General features: G+C 44.3%; 1 protein-coding gene across 1 annotated transcript in view; it reads left to right on the top strand.

Moving 5' to 3' along the window:
• The window catches only part of ZNF277 (zinc finger protein 277), a 98667-nt gene that overhangs the window by 73971 nt on the left and 5581 nt on the right, over window positions 1-19115 (top strand). Inside the window, exons 8-10 of the mRNA XM_075600029.1 lie at window positions 14287-14351; window positions 15669-15765; window positions 17930-17972. Coding sequence (XP_075456144.1) covers window positions 14287-14351; window positions 15669-15765; window positions 17930-17972 — 205 coding nt within the window. The remainder of the gene's footprint in view (window positions 1-14286; window positions 14352-15668; window positions 15766-17929; window positions 17973-19115) is intronic.

Below are 19115 nucleotides of genomic sequence, written 5' to 3'. Positions count from 1 at the left end.
TATCTCTTGGTGTCAATTCATCAAGATACTTTGCAGCAATCCAAGCAATAGCCAACATGTGTTTTTTTGTTTTTATAAATCAGTTCTGTAGTATTAGAAAATACTTTCTGAATTTCTTTATTATTCAACTCTTAATGCCATTTTTGTTTATCGTTGAAATTTTTTTATTACGTTTTCCATAACATCAAAACATAATAAATTTCATCAGGACAACAAGAATACCAGTTTACAGTGGTTACAATATTTATTTACATACTTTATAAGGGGGGGGGGGGGGGGTACACTAAACCAGTAAACTATATAATCAATTTACATAAACTACAATTAAATCATAAATTGAGTCAGTCATATCTGTAATGCATCAGAGATTTGTAGTTACCTCTGTACCTCTTCCCCCTTTACCCACAATTCCCTTTTTCTTCTTTATTATGGATTCTAATCTTATCTAATGAGAACAGGCATTAGATGTTTTATTCTTTTCCCGCAGCATCACCTCCTGTGCCTCTCACATATCAGACTTCTCAGTAAATACCATGACATTTGGTCAAACGCCAGAATCACAACCTCTTTGTCCCTCTCTGGCAAAATTTCAATAAAGGGATCCCATTTTTTAAATCGTGTTAACGTCTTTTTGTTATTTATTTGTTTTGGCTTCAATTTTATCTAACATGAATAATTGTGTGAAATATTTATTTAGCATCTCCATATTAGGGGGAATATCTTTTATCCATTGTAACATTATGGTTTTTTTGGCAGCCGGTAACGTTATTTCAATTAATTTAGGTATTAACGCCCTGTGATCTTCCATTCCTCTAATTTGCCAATTATGAAGGAATACTGGTGCTTTATTTAACATTCTGCTATATATAATCCAGCACTTGGTTCCAAAAGTTCGAGATCTTGGGGCAGTTCCATAAGCAGCAGTGTTTGGCATTTTGGACATCTATTCCTGGTTTTGTTTGTATCCTTATACCTTATGTTAGAAGCACACTATGCCCTGTGTGTCAGTTTTAGTTGCATCTCTCTCCAAGTTTCTGATATATGATTAATTTTCTAGTTCTATCTAAACTAGTAAGTACAGTATTATATCCAATTCTGTTATTTCCTTGAAATCTTTGTTCCAGGCCGCAAACACTTTTTGCAAAATACTCTCATGATTTTTGTCTCTTATGAGTTCTATATATCTGAGATAGTGTCTCTGTCCTCTCTGGAAAGACTAAAGAAATTACCAAATATGTTATTGGACAATATTTTATAATTCTCCAGTGATTTACAATAATGTGTCACCTGTACGTATGAGTAGCCATGTGAACTAGGTATCTCCCACTTTTCCTTTAGTTCTTCTAAGGTAAGGAATCTCTCCTTGCCTTCCTATATTGGTTATCCAATACACCATAAGCCCTTGCTTGCCCAAAATTTAAACAAAGGATTCCAGATTTTGGCCTGGGAGGAAGTTTGCATTTCCTTTCATAGGCAGAAATTTACAGATTGTGTATGATAATCCAATATTTGATCTTGTCTTCCATGCTGCGTAAGTATCTCTTACCAACGTGTTATCTTTGATCTCTTGTGGCAATGCTCCCCAATTCATATGTAGTATATCTCTTGGATTCATAGGCCATACCTGCTGCTGCTCTATCTCCAAGTTTGAGTGGAAACTTTTCTCCAATACCCAATTGCCTGCATGCATTATGATACATGCTAAATTATACTTTCTGATATTTGGGAAATGCAGTCGTCCTGATTTTCTGCATAGTTGCCGTTTTTCAATGCTATTCTGGGTCGCCACCCCTCCAAATGAACCTGCTAAATTTCCTATTCAATTTTTTGGTATCTGTATGTTTTATTAGTAATACAGTAGTAACATCTGTACACGGTAAAGAATCCTGGCAAATCTGAGCATTTTAATCCATTGGTATCTCCCTAACCGGTTCAGAGGGAGGTTCTGCCACCCTTGCAGTTCCTTAATTGCCTTCTGAAAATACTCTTAAAATTTTCTACATATAATTTTCCCAGGTCCGCTGCAATATTAATACCTAGATATTTGATAGATTTACTTTTACTTTTACTTCTCTTTTTCTGAGAAGTCACCTTTCAAAAATACATTTATTTTTATTTGTGAGGATTAATATTTCTGTTTTTGTAACATTTACTTTGAACCCCGAGTACGTTCCAAATTCCCCAGTAGCTTTAAATATGCTAGGCAATGCCTCAAGATTGGACACTAGGAGCAGCAGATTATTCTCAAACAGCGCCAATTTAGCCTCACATTTTCCTATGTTGATTCCCTTGACATTTTCCATTTGTCTCAAATATTCGTCCGAGGTCTTAATTGCAAAATTTAAGAGTAGAGGTGACGGGGGGCACCCCTGTCTCGTACCTCTGTATAATTAGAACTCTGGAGATAGTAACCATGCTGCCATTATTTTACCTTTTAGATCATCTTACATTGACTGTATTATCCTAAGGACAGGTCCCAATCTCCCCACTTTTTGCAGCACCTGGAACAGATACTTCCATCTTACGTTGTCAAAAGCCTTTTCGGCAGCTGTAACTTTTCTAATATTATTCACCGGATATCGCCCTTTTACAAAATTTGATTGGTCTGGGTGGATCACTTTTAGTAGGGTGGATGCTAGCCTCGTTGCTAATATTTTTTTAGAGGATCTTGGCGTCTTGATTTAATAATGAATTTGGCCTATATCAGGCCTGCCCAACTCGTAAAGTGAGAAGGGCCGAACTGCTCCAAGGAAAAAAAAATTGGGCCGCACGGGTTAAATCATCATCATCATCTCTCCTCCAGCACCTCTCATCATCATCATCATCCTCATATCTCCCCCAGAACCCCTCACTATCAATCTTTACGATACTCCCCATCTATCTCTCATACCCCCATCTCTCCCCCTCACCCACACAATACCCCTCTCCACATCAAACACACAATAACCCCCTCCACATCAAACACACAATACCCCCCTCCACATCAAACATACAATACCCCCCTCCACATCCCCCCAGCCCATTCCATGTCAGCATGCCCCCCACAAGTCAGCATCCTCCCCATGTCTCTCTTCCCTCAATATCACACTTTCTCCCCCTCCCCTTAATGACACTCTCTCCCCCTCCCCTCAATATGACTCTCCCCCTCCCCTCAATATGACACTCTCCCCCTCCCCTCAATATGACACTCTTTCCCCCTCCCCTCAATATGACACTCTCTCCCCCCCTGCAACTCACATCATTCCCTCCCCCTGCAACTCGCATCACTCTCCCCCTCCCCCTGCAACTCACATCACTCTCTCCCCCCTGCAACTCACATCAGTATCTCCCCCCTGCACCTCACATCACTCTCTCCCCCCCTGCACCTCACATCACTCTCTCCCCCCCTGCACCTCACATCACTCTCTCCCCCCCCCCTGCACCTCACATCACTCTCTCCCCCCCCTGCACCTCACATCACTCCCTCCCCCCCCCCTGCACCTAACATCACTCTCTCTTTCCCCCCCTGCACCTCACATCACTCTCTCCCCCCCCTGCACCTCACATCACTCTCCCCCCCCCCTGCACCTCACATCATTTTCACCCCCCACCCCCCTCACATGTCAGCAGCCCACCCCCCCCTCACATATCAGCATCCCACCCCCCCACCAGCCCGTTTCAGCCCCCCCCCTCACATGTCAGTAGCCCCCCCTCACATGTCAGCAGCCCACCCCCTCACATGTCAGCAGCCCACCCCCCCTCACTTGTCAGCAGCCCACCCCCCTCACATGTCAGCAGCCCACCCCCCCTCACATGTCAGCAGCCCACCCCCCCTCACATGTCAGCAGCCCACCCCCCCCTCACATGTCAGCAGCCCACCCCCCTCACATGTCAGCAGCCCACCCCCCCTCACATGTCAGCAGCCCACCCCCCTCACATGTCAGCAGCCCACCCCCCCTCACATGTCAGCAGCCCACCCCCCACCAGCCCGTTTTCCCGTTTTACACACACACACACACACACACACACACACACACACACACACACACACACACACACACACACACCTCTCTTAGATCAGCTCAGCACACCCTCTCCCCGGTACTAAGCCCCGTCCCCTGCATGCTCTGACCTCCCCGGCATCCTGCTATTGAAGAAAAAAAAACACACGGCTGCTGCTGCTCCCGCGCACCGCAAAACCTGGGGGCTGAGAGGGAGGGAAGGGGGATGAATCGCCGCCATTTTTTTTAAACTTTTTTTTTTTTTTAATTTATTTAATTAACTGGCGCCCGGCCAGAGTCATCGCGGGCCGCACAGAGAGGCCAGACGGGCCGCATGCGGCCCACGGGCCGTATGTTGTGCAGGCCTGGCCTATATGATTCTGGTTTTAGTGTTTTTCCCTTTTTTGTGTAGAATTCATATAAAAGCCATCTTTCCCGTTTCTAAGTATTCTTCTGTTCTTAATATATCTTTAAATGCTTCCTTAAGTGGTAGCCCTATTTCCTCACTTAAAATGTTGTTGATTTCGCCAGCACACCCATCGGGCCCTGGTGCTTTGCCATTTTTAAGTCTTTTAATCGACACTGTTATTTCTTCTATGGAAATTGGATTGTTTAATCTTTGTTGATCTTCCCTTGTTAATTTGAAATCAAGATGTTTTCAGTGGAAGCCATACCCAGGTAGGTATTAAATGGTCACTTATTAAAAAATAATCGATTCTTGAAAAAGTATTATGCGGATGGGAAAATAGAAGTCCTCCCTCTCTATGGGATTTAGTAACCTCCAGGTGTCTGTCACCCCTAGCGCCTCCCACAGAATCTTAATACTTTTCAGTCCTGGATTTAGTCCCCTCTGTTGTATATTTTGCCTCCACTTGTCTAACAAGTGATCTTGAGCTACATTAAAATCCCCACCCACTATAGTATTGCTACTTTAGTCTTTCAGGATTTTTTCACTGTGCTCTGGAAAATTTCTGACTGTTCTCATTGGGGCCATAAACATTATAAATGTTTAATTCTGTTTTATGTATCTTTAGTCTGCATTGCACCAGTCTCCCCGTTGTGTCCCCAGAGGAAGTTATTTCCAGGGGCAGAGCTTTATTAATTAGAATTGCTACAACCTCCCTTCTTTCCCACGGCTGGGGATTAAATACATTCTCCTACCCGATCCCTCTTAAATTTTTGACTTTCGTCTTCTTTCAGGTGGGTTTCCTGATCTGGAGCAATATCTGCCCTTCATTTTTTCAGATGCCTAAGAATTGTGTTTCTTTTTATTGGAGAATTGTATGCCTTTCACGCTCCAAGAGACTGTTTTCATGTACATTTTATGATGTTTGTTATTAAATACTTGCGGCTCCCCTGCTGCCTTTGTGGGTATCTTACTAACTCTTCCACAACGCGCCATGCATGCTGTCCTTTTATTAATTTTGCTGCTGATTCATTTAAATCCATGTACTGAAACACATCTTACAAAACTATAACATAACGCACATAGCACTAAAAATCCATTAAAATAAACATCACTTGTAGTGACTTACCTTTTTTTCAGCTCCTGCCTCCCACCCTGTTGTGATTCTTCACTCCTCCCGCCCCCCCATATAACAGACCTCCAACTTAGGCCTGGCTGATATAATTTTGTCTTTTCTGACTACTTCTTATTCTTTATTAACCTGTTACGCCCTTTAACCCACTCCTTGTTTAAACATATATAACTGCTGCCAATATTGCATAACTTTTTTTCTTTCCACTTAGTTTCTTAACATACCAAGCTTGGCCTTTAACTTCAGCTTTCCCTAGTAACTGTTAACGGAGCAATTTTTCTGGTCCCCACTACTCCTAATTTTTTCCTTCCTTCCTTCAAGCTTTTATCTCAGGATATCCCAAGTAGTACCATTTTGCACCAATCCAAGGCCTCAAGATACGTTTAAAGTCCCTAAGCTCTCTTCCTCCTCGTCGTGTTAGTCTGTTGCTGGCCTTGCTCCTTTTGGGGCTTTCATCGTTTCTCCTGTTGCTCCTTGATTCGCCCCCTGGGCCTTTATCTCATGCCTTCGCCTTGGGTCCCTGTAAAAACTTTTCCACTTCATCAGCCGTGTTGAACACCTTCATTCCTGCATCCGTGAAGACTGTGTGGCAGTGTAGCTTAGTGTACATTTTTTGTTGGACTTAAAGAGAGCGCTGTACACTTTGCTGAATTCTCTCCTTTTAGCTGACACCACTGCTGAATAGTCTTGGATAACAGGATGCTATGTCCTTCAAATATTAGGCTGCCAGCGCTTTTATACGCCCAGAGCAGGTTCGCTTTTTCTGTGAAATCTACGACCCTCTCCAGTACTCCCCATGGTCTGTTTTCTTGCCCTGGTAGGACCTAGTCTATAGACCCTCTCCATCCTGGCCTGGGTTCCTCCCTGAGTAATTCCCAGTGTCTGGTATCCATTTAGAGCAAATATCCATTAATTATGTTGGTTTCACAGACTCTGGAATGCCAGTAGCCCTCACATTATTCCTCTGTGATCTACTTTCTAGATCATCCATTTTTTTCCCCCTCTAGGGAATGATTCTTTCTTTTTAAAGTCTGTATTTATTGTTGTAATGCTGCAGAGTTATTTTCCAAGTCATTCACTATTTTTAGCCTCTCCTATTCTAGTGCTCTTGGAGGTGAGTTCCCCTTTAAGATCTTCTATGGGTCTCTGCAGCTACTCAAAGCTTTTGGTCAGAGTTGGCATGATATCCCTCCCCATTTTGATTGGCCACCTCACGTGTTCTCTCTGCTCCTTGTGTCCATCACAATCTTGCAGGTCACAGGCGTCCTTTGGAACCTCTGTTTCCCGTTCCACTAGCTGCGCCACCATCTTTAATTTCTCCTTTTCTGCCTTCTAGGGATGCTGCTGCTTTGGTGGCGTACTCATGTTTTTTGGGGATTGTTTAAAGGAATTTTTCCATTCAGCTTACTTGGGACCCCTTCCTCTCTCCTTGCCTGTCCCTCCGCTGTGTTTTTCATGCAGATTTGTGCTGATCCGGATGGTTGCTGGTGGGGTTTTCAGAGCTCAGTACTCTGCTGCCGCTCTGCCTGGTGCCATACCTTTTTTTTTTAAACTTAATTTTTATTAAAAATTTTTAGGGAGAGGGGAGGAATGAAGAAAATAATAAATGGGGGGGAGGGAAGGGTACAGAAAATAGAGATGAGAGAAAGTTCACATTCATTTACAATTTTACCTAACAAGATTTCTTAAAATATTCTATCACACAGTTAATATAAATATCATTTTTTGTTTTTTTTCCCCTTTTTTTTTGTTACAACAAAATTAAGTGGGTATTAATTTCTGGTTGATTTTCACTCAGAATCCAAGGTAACCACACCTTCTGAAAATCTGTGTAGGTGTCGTTATTAAGACTAACCATTTTTTCCATGTAGCAAATCTGCCAGACTTTATTTTTAACTTTGGAAATTGAGGGAATAATTGTTTGTTTCCATACTGCCGCTAATTCGCTTCTTGCGGCTGAAGATATGTGGCACAGTAATTTATTTTCATGTCTCGTGAGGGGGTAATATGGTTTGTTTAAAAGAAATAACCAGGGATCCATATATATATATATATACAGTGTTCGACAATTGTATACATTTACTCGCCCGGGGCGGGTGGATTTAACCCCCGGGCGAGTAAATATTGGCACAAGCAGCACACGTGTATTTTTTAAATTTCCCGCGCTCGCGCTGGAGAAAAAAAAAAAAAGCCGGCTCTCTGATCACTGCCTTCGCTCCTCCCTCGCCTCTCAGCAACTTCCCCTCCTCAGCTCTTCCACTCCTCCCCCTTCCGCCAGCCAGCCCCTTCCACGCCTGTCTGCCTCAGGCCCCTGCAGGGCCATCTGTCACCCCCCCTCCCTCCCATCGGGCCATCCGCCCCCCCTCGCATCGGCCATCCACCACCCCCACCCATCGGGCCATCCACCACCCCCTCCCATCGGGCCATCCACCACCCCCTCCCATCGGGCTATCCACCACCCCCTCCCATCGGGCCATCCACCCCCCCCTCACCCCAATCTCTCCCGGCCTCCGTGCCCCCCCCCTTTCACCCCACGCGTGCCTCTCCCTGCTCTAAGCAGGGGAAATCCCCTCACCGGAGCCTCTCCCTGCTCTAAGCAGGGGAAATCCCCTCACCGGGGCCTCTGCCTGCTCTAAGCAGGGGAAATCCCCTCACAGGGGCCTCTGCTTGCTCTAAGCAGGGGAAATCCCCTCACCGGAGCCTCACCCTGCTCGGTCTAAGCAGGATACTGCGGTGTCGGCGTCCCCCTCTGGAGGGGGCGCGGCCCCTTGCAGAGGCCCTCCTGCCGTGCGGAGGCCCCCGCTGCCATGTGCGACCCCCCTGCCTTGCAGAGGTCCTCCTGCCGTGCGGAGGCCCCCGCTGCCATGTGCGACCCCCTGCCTTGCGGGTGAGTGTTTGTGTGTGTGAGTGACAGACTGTGTGTGTGTGTGAGTTTGTCTGAGTGAGAGTGGGTGTCTGTGTCTGTGAGTGTGTCACCCTCTCTCCCTCTCCCTGTGTCACCCTCTCCCTGTGTCACCCTCTCCCTGTGTCACCCTCTCCCTCTCCCTGTGTCACCCTCACCCTGTGTCACCCTCTCCCTCTCCCTGTGTCACCCTCTCCCTGTGTCTCCCTCTCCCTGTGTCACCATCTCTCTCCCTCCCTCTCCCTGTGTCACTCTCTCCCTCTCCCTGTGTCACCCTCTCCATGTGTCACCCTCTCCATGTGTCACCCTCTCCATGTGTCACCCTCTCCGTGTCACCCTCCCTCTCCGTATCACCCTACCTCTCCCTGTGTCACCCTCTCCCTGTGTCACCCTCTCCCTCCCTCCCTGTGTCACCCTCTCCCTGTGTCACCCTCTCCCTGTGTCACCCTCCCTCTCCCTGTGTCACCCTCTCCCTCTCCCTGTGTCACCCTCTCCCTCTCCCTGTGTCACCCTCTCTCTCCCTCTGTCACCCTCTCTCTCCCTCTCCCTGTGTCACCCTCTCCCTGTGTCACCCTCTCCTTGTGTCACCCTCTCCCTGTCTCTGTGTCACCCTCTCCCTCTCCGTGTCACCCTCCCTCTCCCTGTCACCCTCCCTCTCCCTGTGTCACCCTCCCTCTCCCTGTGTCACCCTCCCTCTCCCTGTGTCACCCTCCCTCTCCCTGTGTCACCCTCCCTCTCCCTGTGTCACCCACCCTCTCCCTGTGTCACCCTCTCCGTGTCACCCTCCCTCTCCCTGTGTCACCCTCCCTCTCCCTGTGTCTCCCTCTCTCCCTCTCCCTGTGTCACCCTCTCCCTGTGTCACCCTCCCTCTCTCTGTGTCACCCTCTCTCTCCCTCTCCCTGTGTCACCCTCTCTCTCCCTGTCCCTGTGTCACCCTCTCCCTGTCCCTGTGTCACCCTCTCCCTCTCCCTGTGTCACCCTCCCTCTCCCTGTCACCCTCCCTCTCCCTGTGTCACCCTCTCCCTGTGTCACCCTCTCCCTGTGTCACCCTCTCCCTGTCCCTGTGTCACCCTCTCCCTCTCCCTGTGTCACCCACCCTCTCCTTGTCACCCACCCTCTCCTTGTGTCACCCACCCTCTCCTTGTGTCACCCACCCTCTCCCTGTGTCGCCCTCTCCCTCTCTCTGTCACCCTCTCTCTGTCACCCTCTCCCTCTCTCTGTCACCCTCTCTCTGTCACCCTCTCCCTCTCTCTGTCACCCTCTCTCTTTGTCTCTCATTCTCTCACTGTGTGTCTCTCTCATTCTGTCTCTTTCTCTGTGTGTCTTTTTCTCTGTGTGTCTCTCTTTCTCTCTGTGTGGGTGTGCCGCTCTCTGTGTGTGTGTGTGTGTGTGGGTGTCTGTCTGTCTGTCTCTCTCTGTCTCTCTCTGTGAAGCGCCGACGTCCAGACACTGGTTAAGGGGTTCAGGAAACTAGTCATTCACATCTGGCTTTTATTTCTAGATCCGACATTGACACACACACACACACGACTAATTGTAGTATAATGTAATACAATAAATACATTTATGTCAAAAACGAATGTTGTTCTGACTAGGAATTTATTAAATGTATTTTATTTATATATTTTATTTTAAAGCGGGGTTGGGGGCGGGACTAGGGGCGGAGTTGGGGGTGGGACTAGGGGCGGAGTTGGGGGCGGGACTAGGTGGCGAGTAGATTTTTTGGTTGGGCGAGTAGATTTTTGGGTGATTTGTCGAACACTGTATATATATATATATATATATATATAGTGCCATACCTTAATGCCATGTGTAATGATTTTTAATATAATGAGCATCCTTTGATTTCTATAGTAGGTTTTAGCACACCTCCCCAACAGTGCAAGATATTTGTAACACTTTCCTTTTTGTAATATCTTGTTGCCAATATTCCTAGTAGTTTGAGCTGCAAACTGTAAAAATAGATTGTTACCTTCGTAATATAAGAATACATTGTTGCTGCTGAGTTACCCTGATTGAAGTATTGATTGAATCTGAAAGACGGCCATTTAGTGAACCCGGGGTAGGAGGATCTTAGCTGATCCATCACAGGAGAACGAATCGATTGGCAGCTTAGATCATTCATTTTCAATAAAGATAATCGTAGGCTGCATATATTATGATTTTTTTTTTTAAAGTGCTGATTTAATAGCCTCTTTAGTATTTTGGTCTGAATAGAAGCAGTTAGGAGCTACATTAATTATACACTGATAAACCATATCAAATGTTGTGCCTTATTGTTTGCGTCTAGAAAAAGGTAAAAAATATAGACTGGTTGGTTTCCACCATCTCAGATCTGGCAAACCGTCTGCTTTGAATGTAAGAAACTTGACCAACTGCAAGTGGTCTGGTGTGTTTGAACAAACCTGTTACTTCCCCCACATGAGTTAAACTCTTAAACTATTACAGCTGAACCCCGTTATAACGCGGTACCCACACACCACACACCAGGCCTGCACAACTCCAGTCCACGAGGGCCGCAAACAGGCCAGGTTTTCAGGATATCCCTACTTCTGCACAGCTTGCTCAATTAGTGGCTTATAATTGAGCCAGCTGTGCTGAATTCGGGATATTCTGAAAACCTGGCCTGATTGCGGCCCTCGAGGACTGGAGTTGTGCAGGCCTGTGCCTACACTATGTGGTATTTTTTTTTTTTTTTTAAACATTCAATGCTTTTTTGCCAACATACACATAAACACACCCCTACACCATGTGGGAATTGAACATAAATACATTTTATATAATACACATGCAGGAATCGAATCCAGGACCTTTCATATGCTAGTACAAATTCCCTACGTGATACGCCACAGGAATGGTGTGATAAAACAGACTATAAATATACTTAACATCTACAGCACAGCACAGTGCAGTGGTCTGCACTGTGTACTATATGTTAAGTTATTTTTTAGAGTCTGTGACATCACGCAATAATAACTTTTATTTTATTTTAAAAAAATAACACAAAATCACAGGGTTTGTGTGATGTCATAGACTCTAAAAACAAACATAACATATAGTACACAGTGCTGTCCAATTAAATGTTGTTTCGTAAGACAAAAAAAGGAAGAGACCACACACGCAATAGATAGACTCGCTGTCTTAGTAGCATACTGTAGTTTCTTATAAATCACCCCTTAACTCTTTTTGTTGTGAAAATGAATTGCCTTTTAATTTAAAGGAATCCAGCAGTACATTAAAAAAAAGCAGCCTTTCTTCAGGTAGATGTTATTCCACAGGACATACAGTAGTACAACCCATTCATTTGAATGAGTGGTAAAGCAAAAATATGTCTACAAATAAAAATTCTAATTTGAATGTGTGTTCTGTTTCATGAGATGTGAGCGAGAGGGGGAGAGACCATTATAGTAATACGGTATATACATAGTTACATATTTTACACACGTAATGCTTATGTGTGCATATTTTTGCATTTATATTTCTTTGAAAACATCTCACTCCTGTGTTGAATAGGTGAAGTATGACATGGAAAAAATACAACGTTGCGGTTTATTGAAGGGCCTGTGATTACCTAATTTTGCCAGATGTTTTTAATTTACATAGAGCATTTGCACACTGCAGGGATTTGCACAGCCTACTCCAAATCACGACCGCAAATGCTGTTTTTGCACGATTTGGACATGCAAAAAAGGCGTGAAAATGTGCTCTAAAAGCCTTTCTCACAGTTCAATAGATCGACACCAAAGAGTCTCCTGAATTTGACTTCGCCTTACAAGCACCTCTTAGGCTGCGTCCATAGATGGACCAGCCGTGCTGAGGCGTGCGGACAGTCCGCGCTGAGCCCCTGCATCCTCAATGAGGATGCCTTGAGCGGGGGCACACGCGAGCGTCCGCAGGCGTGCTGAGGCGTTGGAGGTTTCAGCCAAGCGCCAAGCTGTTTTTCAGCGCGCTGTCGGCTGAAAACCTCCAATCACTGCACAGCAGCGTCAACGTCATGGCGCCGTGACGTCGGCGCCGTGACATTGACGTCAGTGCGTCGCGGGCGATTGGCCCAACGACATCACTGCCCCGCCTACAACCACCTCCCCCCGGCTCCCTTCGCGCACGCTGGCTCGCTTGCAAGTCCGTGCAATCGCGCTGACTGAAGCAGGCGAGCCTCAGCGTTAGCGCGCCTCCGCTCTCCCCACACCTCTATGGCCCGGGCCTTATATGTAAAAAATAATTTTAAAGCAAAGTAAAATGGTCCAAAAAGCCTAAAATGTTGAAAATAAGCGCATGAATTTGATGTGTATTGCTAGAGTCCAGGCACTATGGAAGCACAATCATAGTGTTTTATTTTTATCAAACATGTTGTATAGAGCAGTGGTCCCAACTCCAACCCTCGGGAATCCCAAACAGGCCAGGTTTTAAGCTGCTTGAGCACATGTCGTTCAGCCAAAATGATTCAACCATAAAATTAGGACTGCAGGGGATGCTTGAGGACAGGTAGAGGACAACTGGTATAAACCATGTTGCTAATAAACATTAAACTAGAGACAATCCCAGCTGCACTTTAAAAAAAAAAAAAAAAAAAAAAAACAATATTTTTTTGTTTTAATATATTGAAAACTAATTACCTAAGCTGCAGGTGCTCCTGTAATTAATCAGCAAAGATCCTTCTTTCCGGCATTCACAAAATGGCTGCCTTTCAGTTTCAATCATTCCTTCAGTCAGTGTAACTCAGCAGCTACAATATATCCTTATATTATTAACTGGCGGAGCGTGCAGCCGATTCCCCGGTCTGCAGTGAGCTGCACGAAGAGAGACCGGGGGGGCGTGGCGGGGGAGTGACGGGGGCGCGGCCATGACATCACCCGGCAGGTTCGCCCTCATTGGCTGAACCGCCGGGGGCGTGGCTTAGCGCTCCGTAGCGAGTACTGCTCTCAATTCTATTGAGAGCAGGAGCACCTCTCGCCGCAGCGCTGCGGCCCCCCCCTCGCAGCGGGCCCGGCGCCATTGAGGGGAGGGCTCTCGTACCTGCAGTGTCCGCCACAGCGGGCGCTGCAGTAGCCAGCGGGACCCAGCCCTAATGGTGCGTAGTAGGGAATTCCAGAGAGGGGGCAGTCAAGCAGGGAGTTGGAGGAGAGAAAGTGAGTCAGGCAGTTGTATACAAGTCTCTCAAGTAGCTTGGAGGCAAAGGTGAGAAGAGAGAGAGGGCAGTAGATCGATGGGGAGGATGAGTCAAGTGAGGGTTTCTTGAGAATGGGCATGATGATGAGTGCATGTTTGAAAGAAGATGGGAATGTGCCAGAGGTGAGGGAGAGGTTAAAAAGGTGAGTTAGGGTGGGGCTTTGTGTGCCAGGGAGGGTACAGAGGAGATGTGAGGTAATAGGATCAAGGGGGCAGGATGTAAGGCACGATGATGAGGAGCATGGAGATCTCATCCTCAGTCACAGGGGGAAATGATCTGAGACTGATTTATGTGTGCGAGGGGTCTCGGGCCATGAGGGTGGAGAGGGGTGTAGATGGGTGGAGAAGAGTTAAAGGTGGCAAATAGGCTTTGAGTGTTGTAGGACACCGTTTGTATGAGTGAAGAATAGTAGCTTTGCTTGGCAAGGGAGAGGGCAGTGTTGTAGGAGAGCATACAATAATAGTGGAGGAAGGTCCCTGCTTTTTATATTTGCTGTGCTGCTGTAAAATGTATTTGAAAGCTAAAACGCAAAGCAAACTCTCGATGTCCACATTGATGAATATCTGCATTTTCAGCAGGGCATGTAGGAGAACCATTAGGTCCTTCATTAAGAGCAGGTGTTTTATGAATAAGGTCTTACGTTTTTTCTATTTTTAATATATTGTGGGAGTGTTTAAGCCCTGTTTTGTTTTTTAGGAACTTGGAAAGAGTTGGGAGGAGGTGCAGTCTGAAGATGACCGTGAACTAGTGGACAATGAAGAGTATGTTATTTATTCTTATACTGTACTGTCAACATGCGTGACTTGTTCTTTATTATTTGGACTGCTACCAAATTAAAACAGTCAAACTGTTGGCTTTCGAGTGAGATTATGCATTTCAATGGACCAACACGGAAGTTCTTTGTAGATTTTAGACAAGTTTTTGAGATCTCACAAGTCTTTGTTTCATTACGTTTATAAGGTCCAATAAACTCATGTTAGTACATTAATAAAATTGTATCACTATGTGCAAAAGACTAATTTCTCCAGGACCAATCCTTTGGATCGATGGTTTATTTCCTGCTTGAAGAAGCTTAACATTTTTATAGATGTAGGAAGTATCAAGTAATATTCTTAGGTATAATAGGGAATAGTTTAAACAAATTGCCTCTTTTGTAGTCTAATAGTTATTTGGCCCCTATTCAATATGCTGCGCTTGAGAAGATTGAGTGAAGCTGAACTTTTCTCTAGCACAGGGGTGCGGAAATTTTTTTCTTCGTGTGCCTATTCTTCCTCCCCCCCACCTTTTCTCCGGCATCATGTGACGTTGTGTTACCATGGCAGCATGTTGTCATTTGACTCCGCGTTGCCATGGGGATGCATCGCCAGAAGCCGCCGGGGACCAGGTAAGAGGCACACAGAGGCCTTGCACGCTCCACCAGCATTTAATTTAAATGCTGTGGGGAAGAGTGCGGGGCCTCTATAAGCGCCGAGCACCCCACCCCGTTTACGCACCCCTGCTTTTGCATATGGAGAAAATATCTTCACAGAATATTTAGTAGGGTACCCAACTGCCAATGTCCATACCACTACTACAACTCTACTCACACTAACTTTACAACATAAATGAAAAGTAATATTAACAATTCTAATTGTTATGATTTCTATTATGTAGTTGTTTCTGGTAAAAGGTTGCATCCTCTTCCCCTTTCATATCCCTTTCTAACCTCTTGGGAAGATGCTGCTATATGAAGGATATTCCACATAAATATCCCTTTAAGAACCGGGTTTATTCTCTATAGCATGTTTGTTTACTTTAGTGTTTAATGGTCACACGTTGGGAAATACTGGCATCCAAGAAAATCTATGAATCCAGATTTATTGCACTGATCAAGAAGACCATTGTTTTGGCAGAATGATTTTCTTTCATTTTTCATGTTTTAAATTTAGTTACATTATTTAAGTTTAGTTTACCTAAAATCCAATTAAACGTATACAAGTGATCCATTAAACTGAAATGAATCCGACTTACCCAGAGTTTTCTACCCTATGCAGTTTGCATACAACATACACACACCTAATATGTTTCTTTATTTTCAGAGACTGGTCTGACTGGGAAGAACACCCCGTCTCTGCTGTCTGTCTGTTCTGTGATTATCAAGCTGACACAACTGAAAAATTACTTTGTCACATGAAGGTAACACAGCGGGGAAAAGGGGCTGAACCAGACTTATTACACAAAGAAAAACAACTGCAATTGTAGCTGTTTTTAGCATTTTCCGTTTCTATGTCTCCAAGCCACATATAGTAGGTATACAAAAAAGAAAAAAGGGATATAAAGTAGGTATACAGTGGTCAGAACGTATGAGTAGTTACATAGCACAGCAAAAAGGTCTCAGTTTGTGCTAAAATGTCTCTGTGCTGAAATCAAAATGATTGTAGTTATAGAGCGAGAGCTCGACAAATGTGTTCCAAGATCCACAATTAACCCTTTGTGTGCCCCAAGACGTAGTCACTCCGTCATGGGGTCTGGCTCTCCACAGGCCACATGACGTACTGGCCCCGGGACGTGCATGGAAATAATTTTCTTCGGCTTAGATTGCGTCCTGCATTCCCCTGGAGCGCAGGACGTGAAGTGAAGGGAAACAGTAGATGACTCCTGTTTCGGAGTTAAGGCAGTGATGTGACCGGGCTTACATGACCCCTAAGGGGTCGTGGCGCTCTGGAGCCGCAGCCACTCAAAAGGTTAAGGCACAGACCTTGTCCCAAGCGCACACAACGTTCCCCCCCCCCCCTTCAAATAACTACAAACACCCGCATAGCCTGGCAAATTACTTTACAACCACCACTTCCAGAACTGAATCCATGAACATATTCACCAGCGGTAGAGCACTAATGCACAAGGAGATCAGTGCTGCTTTGCAGACAGGTGGTTGAGAATCCGTGCTTTAAAGAGTGGAAGTGTACTGTTTAATTTGAGACTGGTCTTTATGGGAGCTGTAATAAAAATGACATAATTAAAAAAAATCTGATACTGAGGACAGTAGATGTTTTTTTTTTTTTAATCTGGATCTCTCTGTGGAAAGGTATACGGGGCTGTATTAAACATGTTAAAACTGCCATCTATCTGGCACATATGAAAGCTGCCAGACACAGAGTGGGTATATCGGCAACCCTGGCGACCTGAACCATGCTATTTTCAACCCTGGCAGTTCCCCTTTATCCAGAGACACTAACCATTATATTTACCAGTTTTAAATCTCCCTCCAAGAGAAACAAAATGGCCACTAAAACTCACAGGTCCCGTCGGCGTATATGAAGCTACAACTAGCATGAGCTTATTAAAAGCATTTATTTTCATATCCACACCTACATTAGAATCCATTGTATCTGGAATATTTTTCACATTTTCACATATTCACTTTGACTTGCTGTAAAGTAAAGAGTGCTGTTAGAAAAATCTTTGCGGTGTAATACTCAGGAATCGGGTTTCCAGTTCAAATCAAGTCTTTTATTTCTTCAATCAGCTTCAGCAAAGATACAGCATATTAGATACAGGCATACCCCGTATTAATGTACGCAATGGGACCGGAGCATGTATGTAAAGCGAAAATGTACTTAAAGGGAAGCACTACCTTTTTCCCCACTTATCGATACATGTACTGTACTGTAATCGTCCTATACGTGCATAACTGATGTAAATAACACATTTGTAACAGGCTCTATAGTCTCCCCGCTTGCGCACAGCTTCGGTACAGGTAGGGAGCCGGTATTGCTGTTCAGGACGTGCTGACAGGCGCATGCGTGAGCTGGCATTTGCCTATTGGACGATATGTTTTTACTCGCGAGTGTACTAAAAGTGAGTGTCCTTAAACCGGGGTATGTCTGTACTTCTATTCAGTTTCCAGTATCTGAAGGTAGAGGGTAGTATCTTATGCTTAAGATTGCTGCTTCTTATACGCTCAGGACAAAGAGATATAAATCACTTGTCTTAGCTAACTCCTTTGCTGACTAAAACATTCTTGTTTCTTTAGTACCAGGCTGTATTTACTTTGTATTTACTTTGTACTACAGGAAATTGCCATCAGCATACATCTATCTTAAATGTAAGGAACTTATCTCATCACTAAAATGTCTTGTTTCAAGTTGTCCTTGAAGTTACAAACTGCACATAAGATCCCTTATAAGAAAAACAACTTGAAACAATTTAACCCATTGAGTGCTGAGTATATATACATACACTGATTGCTATCCTTGTTGTGTGTGTGTGTGTGTGTGTGTGTGTGTGTGTGTGTATATATAATAATATATCAAGTGTCGCTTTATTACCCACCATATCATTATTGTTTTTGTCTTCCTAGGACAGTCATCAATTTGATCTTCTTAAAATAAAGTCAGACCTTGGTAAGTAAATGGCTGTTTTGGAATCGAAAATGCAAACACATTCCTACTTGGAGCAGCAGTGCTATTTTGTCTTCAGGTCTCAGAGAATGTGGTAGGAGCAATTTAAATGTCCATAGGTTTCATGCTGTATTCTGGTATTATTTATTAAACGTCAAACATATCACATCTAATAAATGGGGTGTGGGGACATCCTAAATTAAGATCAATGTTTTAAGGCTAAAAACAAAAAATTTTGGTTGTGAAGGCTAATTAACATACATGGCTAAAAGGGCAGATAGCATTAATTCCATGTCCATTATCAATGATTCCACCCTTTATCAAATGTAACACATTTGTTTTCACGCTTTAAACACTTAATGTGAAGCTCTTCGGGAGCCAGGGCTAACATCGGCTCAGATATCTGTTCGCTGCTTAAAGCAGCAGTCCAAGCTGCTGTTAAAAAGGACATTTTTTTTTTTAAATATATGCATCAATACAATCCACACTATAAGTAATTAGCTAAGTTCTCCTGTGATCGATCGGCAAAGATTCGGCTCGGGGGTTCCCTAAATGGCCGTCAGTGCAGCAGAAAAGGACCAAAGATGCAAAGTTCTGTGAGGAAGATCATATGACCAGGCAATATGTTTGTCTTTATTTATATAGCGCCATTAGTGTACATAGCGCTTCACAGAAGTAGTACACGTGACAATCATATAAATAACAAATCATACAAAAAAGAGATCATGGGAATAAGTGCTTCAGACATAAAAGTAACATTTTGGAAGAGTAGTCTTTTCAGAGTTTACATTTTTTTTAAATGCTGCAAGTATGTTCTCATTGTACAGAACTGATTTATTTAAGAAAAAAACACATGTAGAATATTTCTTGATCTGCAGCTTTAAGGAAACTGAAGAAAGCAAATCGCAAGAGATGCAAATTAATAACACAAGCTGTTAACATGTACGTCAGGTAACTCTTCCTTGTGTGGCTCCATGTAACATTAGTGCATGCAGGTTTGACAAAAGAGCAAAGTATTGTGACACCTTGCCATTAAAGGGACAATCCCAATCATATTTTTAAATTGTTTCTTATGTCTCCTGTTCTTTTTCAGTCACTGATAAACAATCATTTTCATTTCAGGTATATATGAAATGACAGTTCAGT

Source organism: Ascaphus truei, chromosome 5 (assembly GCF_040206685.1).
Source record: "Ascaphus truei isolate aAscTru1 chromosome 5, aAscTru1.hap1, whole genome shotgun sequence".
Lineage (NCBI taxonomy): Eukaryota > Metazoa > Chordata > Amphibia > Anura > Ascaphidae > Ascaphus > Ascaphus truei.
This window is presented reverse-complemented; position numbering and strand designations above follow the sequence as displayed.